We start from the raw sequence: 5153 nt of genomic DNA, 5'->3' as shown, positions 1-5153 counted from the left end.
TCAGAGCCCCTGAACATATGAGTGTGTAACCTTCTCACACCCAGCCACTGTACCCACAGAGAGGGCATTATGGGAAGTCAGAGCCCCTGAATATACAGGTATATAACCTTCTTAGTTCCCTCAGACACTGGATCTCCTGACACCCCCTCCAAATGGCATCCTCCAGGCCAGGCCTGCACAACCTGGGACCAGCTTACAGCCCGAGGGCTGCTTGCAGCAGGCCAAAAGATTTCCTGTTCATACAAAGGATGTTTTCCTCTGCATTTTTCGAGTGCTACAAGTGGCCCTAGGGCCCAGGTTGTGCAGGCCTGCCCCAGGCGCTCTCCAGGCACCATCCTGGGGAGCTGCCATATCTGGGAGGAAATGAAAAGATCAGACAGGCTGCACATCTGGGGCTTTTCTTTATTGAGTTGATTCCAGCCCTGGAAGTGAATGAAAGAGAAGAAAGCCCCCAATGAAGCCCCTCACCTAGGGGGTGTGGGAGGAGAACTGAGAACTGGGTGAAGGTCCAAAGAGCAGAAACGGGAAGCGCCGGGGCTTCTCTGCCCAGCCTCCGGTGGAGAAGAATCTGGAAGGAGGAGGTAGTCCTTAGGGTCAGGCCCTAGAGAAATGCCAAAGAGCTTAGTGCAAAGGGCATGGGGGGATTAGGTGCCCTTCGAGAGGGATCAGAGGAGTCAGTGGTAGGGAAGTCAGCTGGGAGGGGAGGGAGAGGAGGGCTCCAGAGCTTGGGGAGGGTCTTCTGTTTTAGGCTTGGGAGACAGGGCTGCGATCTTGGGCTGAAAGGAAGGAACCAGAGGGACTGAAGGTGCCAGAGACAGGAAATGACAGGGCTGTGGCTGGAGCCATGGAGAGCCTGGACAGAGACCGAGTGTCGGAAAGCGCCCCGGGCACCAGTGGAATGCCCGCTCCTGGAGGGCAGGCCACCTTATGTGTAGTAACTTCTTTGATCCTCACAACAACCCAGGGAGGGACGTGCTCTTAGGATCCCAGCTCTACAGATGGGGAAACCAAGGCACAGACCAGTTAAGTGATCACATAGCCAGTAAGCTTCTGAGGCAGGATTTGAACTTGGCTCTTCCTGACTGCCCACTGTGCCACCTAGCTGAAGAGTGGGCAGGGGGACAAGGGAAGAGGACACTAGGAGTTCAGAATCTTGGGGTGCAGCATCGGAGAGTGATGGTGAGGGCTTGGGGGTCCAGCTGACTGGGGTGGAGGGCCAAGAAGACCCAGGAGACGTGAGGCCTGAATTGAAATCCCCAAAGCTGGGGGGGGGGGGGGGGGGGGGCGGGGGGGGGGGGGCCGGGGAAGTGGTGGGGGCGATGGATGTCCAGTCATGGGGTGATCAGATCAGTAGAGAGTCGGGGGGTGTGGAGGTCAGAGGAGAGACTGTCCAAGAGGAGAGGTCCTGAATGTGCCCTCCCCAGGTGCTTCCCTGGGGGTGCTCTCAGATGTCCTCCTTGAATATGCCCGGAGTGCCCCTCCCATCCCAACATGCCCACTGGGTGCCCCATGGTTATTCCTGTAAGTGCCCTCCAGATAGACTTGCCATCCCTGCCCCCACTGCCCACGGGGGTCTAAGGTCTGGGTCCTGAGTTCCCTCTTCTGGCTCTGCCCACCCCCAGCCCCATGAGGACGGCCCTCTGTACTACCCGACGGTCAGCACCATCAGCCTTGGCTCCCACACTGTCCTAGATATGTACCTGCCCCGAGGGCCTGAGCTGGAGAAGGACCCTCGAGAGGAGCAGGTGAGGGGCCGGTGAAGGGAGGGAGTTGGGACCCCCTGGAGCCCGCCAAGCTGACAGGGGCCATCCTCCACCCTTGCCCTTTCTGCTCTCCAGCCCCAGCCTCTCCCCAAGTTCTCGCTGCTGCTGGAGCCCCGAAGCCTCCTGGTCCTCCGAGGTGAAGCTTACACCCACCTCCTCCACGGCATCCGCCCGACATCGATAGACGCTCTGACTGAGACCCCCGTGGCCAATGCTGCTGCCTGCCCCTCGGCCCAGCCTGACGCCCTGCTCCCCCGGGGCACGCGCGTCTCCCTCACTATTCGAAGGGTCCCGCGAGTGCTCCGGACCAGCCTCTTGCTGAGCAAGAAATCTCGAAGCACCAAGTGAACCCAGAGATCTCCAAGCACCAGGAAGGCAGTTGACCATACAACTTTTCCTGTCTGCCTCACTACTCCTGGGTCTGAGTCAGCAGAAAGAATTTAGGGAGAAAGCAGTCCCATCGCAGTCATTGGGGAGGTGATTCTGCCTGCCAAGTTCCCATCCTGGTTCAGGAATAAACTACAATTACCTCGAGCTTTTAGATTCATTGGGGGTTGGACGCCTGTGTCCCTGCAGAGGCAGGGTTGGGAGCAGGTGCGGGTATCCTGAAGGAGGTTGGGGCGGGGCGGTGGGCAAGATGCCTGCAGAGGCTGAGGGTGGGGGAGACCAGATACCTGATCACCGAGGAAGGAGGCGGGGAGGAGGGAGCAAGACACCTGGTCCCTGAGGGAGGAGGCAGAAGCAGGGGGGTGGGGCAGGCACCTGGTCACTGACGGAGGATATAGAGGCTGGGGGGATGGTCAGACACTTGATCAGTCACTAAGGGCAAAGGCTGGGGGGTGGGGCAGACACCTGGTCAACGAGTGGGGAGGCAGAGACTGGGGAGGTGGGGCAGACACCTGGTCACTGAAGGAGGATATAGAGACTGGGGGGGAGGGGGCAGACACTTGGTCAGTCACTAAGGGCAGAGGCTGGGAGGGGAGACACCTGGTCACTGAGGGAGGATATAGAAACTGGGGGGACAGACACTTGGTCACTGAGGGGGGAGGCAGAGGCTAGGGGGTGGGGCAGACACCTGGTCACTGAGGGAGGATGTGGAGGCTGGGGAGGGGGCAACCAGGAGCTTGAGGCCCTGCAGGGAAATGGACCTCCAGATCCCCAGGAGCCAGAGGGAAGGCCAGTCTTCAGGAATGAAGGGGTTAACTTGCCCAAGCGTCACCTGAGCTGGGCATAGAGTTTCCTGGGTGCTGGCTCCACCCCAGTTCGGGGGGAGGGGAAGGGGAAGGGAAAGGTCTCAGGCCTCCCTGAGGAGACATCCCTGTCCTGGGTGAGACTTTGGAGAGCCCTGTGAAGGGGCTGGGCCTTTTCCTTGGAGGATAGGAAGTTGGGAGATAGGATGCTTGGGTCCCAGGCAGGGGCACCTAGCAAGAAATGTTCCACCCCCTTCCAGCCCCTGTCCCTGTAGGATCCCAGTTGTCATCAGGGACCCTGGCATCTGCCCCTCGGGAGGCTGGCACCCAGAATCCCATTTATTTCCCCCTTAACCCTTGTATCCAGATACCCCTTCTCACTTCCCCCTCCCCTCCAGGCCCTGGAGGCCCACCCTAGACTTGGACTCCCTGAACCTTCCCACTCCCCGCTCCCTGCTCCCCCGCTCCCTGCAGCAGATGCCTGGACCTTGGCCCCTGCTGGGAGCAGTTGCTGGTCCTGCCTAACTCAGCAGCTCCAGGTATGGTGGGGAGAGAGAAGAGGACGAGAGTGGCAAGCTGGCTTTCAGGTGGGAAGGTTTGGAGGAGAGGCTTGGAAGGAACGTCTAGGAAAACTTACAGAACTGGACTCCAGGGGGAGGATGGTGGATCTGTGCTCTGCCCTCAGGGTCCTTGGAGGAGATCTTCACACCTGTGGCTGGCCCAGCTGGGACAAGAGGCTGACACCTGGGTCCATGAGTGGGTCCCCCCAAACCCTGAGGGTGCAGGGGATGGGACCTAGACCTTTGGGTCTCCTGAGGGTTGGTTTAGGTTCTGGTGCTGCACACCTGGTTCCTCATGGGAGGAGATGGAGGCTTGGCCATCGGGGTCCTAGGAGAGTTGCTAGGATCCTGCCCACTTGGGTCCCTGGGGGAATGGCAGCCTGTTCTAGACAGGGAAGAGAGGGGCTGGTGGTCCCAGACACCTGGGTGCCCGAGATGGTGGGCCAAGCCTATCCTGGAAGCATGGGTCCACACAGAGGTGCCAGCTGACCGGGGTCGCTCCGGATTGGGGGGGAGGGACTGGTCTCCAGTGTCTGGGTTCCCCCTAGGCCTTCCTGGTTAATGATCAGCCAGCAGCAGAGCAGGCGGGGTCCTGCTGGTGTCCAGGGAGAGTCCGATGCGATGCGGAGGAAGGAGCCCTGGAGCACAGCCACCCTTGGGGAGGGCAGGGTGACCCCAACTGTCTACTGTGAAGGCATCTTCCGGCGCCTCAATAGGCGTCGTGGCCAGCTGATTGCCTACAGCCTGGTATGGACCACTGAGGCTCTAGTACCGCCCCCTCCCCTACCCCCCCAAGCTGTGATCCCTGACAGCCCTTTAACCTCAACCCCTCTCTGATCCCAGCCCTTCCAAATGTAACCCACTGGGACCCCTGACCCTGTCCCTGTTGCCTCTTAGCATCATCTACTTACGCCCTCCCCCTCCCACTATGACTCCTGCGTATAACCATCTGTGATTCCCCCAGCCCCTCTGATCCTTGACCCCTTACCCCTGACCTCTGCTTCCAGGTGTTTGAGGACCCTGCCTCAATCCAAGATCCAGACTCAGACACTGACTCAGATGGGCCGGGGCCTGGCCCGAGGGTTGGGATTGGGAGCGAGAGGGGTGGTCCCCCACAGGAAGGTCCCATAGCCGAGCTGGAATGGGACCCCACTGGGGATGTGGGGTGGCTGGGTGCCCTCAGGAGCAGGAGAGTCTGGACACCGGGGTCCCCCTGTGAAGTGTGTGGACATGCTGAGCCCCTGGGGGTGAGTGAGAGCTGGGCCGGGGCAAGGGCAGGGTGGTGGCCTGTGGCCTTGGAGGGCTGGGGCCAGGGTCTGGGGCACACAGCCTCAGAGGATGGGGAACGGGGCTGCAGGGGTCCAGACTCTGGGACAGGTTCTTCCAGCTCAGCTTGGAGCCCCCACCCCTGAGAGGTTTTGCTCTCTTGCAGAAGAGCTGAGCGCAATGTCTGCCTCTCTCCAACCTTGTCTCCTTCCCTTTGTGTCTGATGACCCTCCCCAGGGAGACTCTTGTCTCTCCCATCATCCTCCTGTGATGCCTTATCTATCTGTCCTTCCTGTGAGCCCTGTCCCCAGCTTTCTGATTCCCCGACTCTCTGTCTTTGTCTTTGTCTCTGTGTCTGTCCGTCCTCCCTTCCT

The 5153-nt window shown here is 60.2% G+C and overlaps 2 protein-coding genes across 5 annotated transcripts in view; both read left to right on the top strand.

Moving 5' to 3' along the window:
- Positions 1-2297, top strand: part of ALKBH6 (alkB homolog 6) — a 4733-nt gene extending 2436 nt beyond the window's left edge. For all 4 annotated transcript variants that reach the window (XM_027855415.1, XM_027855414.1, XM_027855413.1 and 1 more), the window contains 2 exons: positions 1623-1745; positions 1839-2297. In XM_027855415.1, the coding sequence (XP_027711216.1) occupies positions 1623-1745; positions 1839-2111 (396 nt within the window). In that variant the 3' untranslated portion in view covers positions 2112-2297. The remainder of the gene's footprint in view (positions 1-1622; positions 1746-1838) is intronic.
- Positions 2298-2400: 103 nt separating this feature from the next.
- Positions 2401-5153, top strand: part of SYNE4 (spectrin repeat containing nuclear envelope family member 4) — a 3640-nt gene continuing 887 nt past the window's right edge. The window contains exons 1-6 of the mRNA XM_027855315.1: positions 2401-2482; positions 3026-3090; positions 3352-3540; positions 3639-3709; positions 4062-4260; positions 4521-4760. Coding sequence (XP_027711116.1) covers positions 2401-2482; positions 3026-3090; positions 3352-3540; positions 3639-3709; positions 4062-4260; positions 4521-4760 — 846 coding nt within the window. The remainder of the gene's footprint in view (positions 2483-3025; positions 3091-3351; positions 3541-3638; positions 3710-4061; positions 4261-4520; positions 4761-5153) is intronic.

Source organism: Vombatus ursinus, unplaced genomic scaffold, assembly GCF_900497805.2.
Source record: "Vombatus ursinus unplaced genomic scaffold, bare-nosed wombat genome assembly UNPS02010822.1, whole genome shotgun sequence".
NCBI lineage: Eukaryota > Metazoa > Chordata > Mammalia > Diprotodontia > Vombatidae > Vombatus > Vombatus ursinus.
The sequence above is the reverse complement of the archived record's forward strand: the minus strand, read 5'-3'. Positions and strand labels throughout refer to the sequence as shown.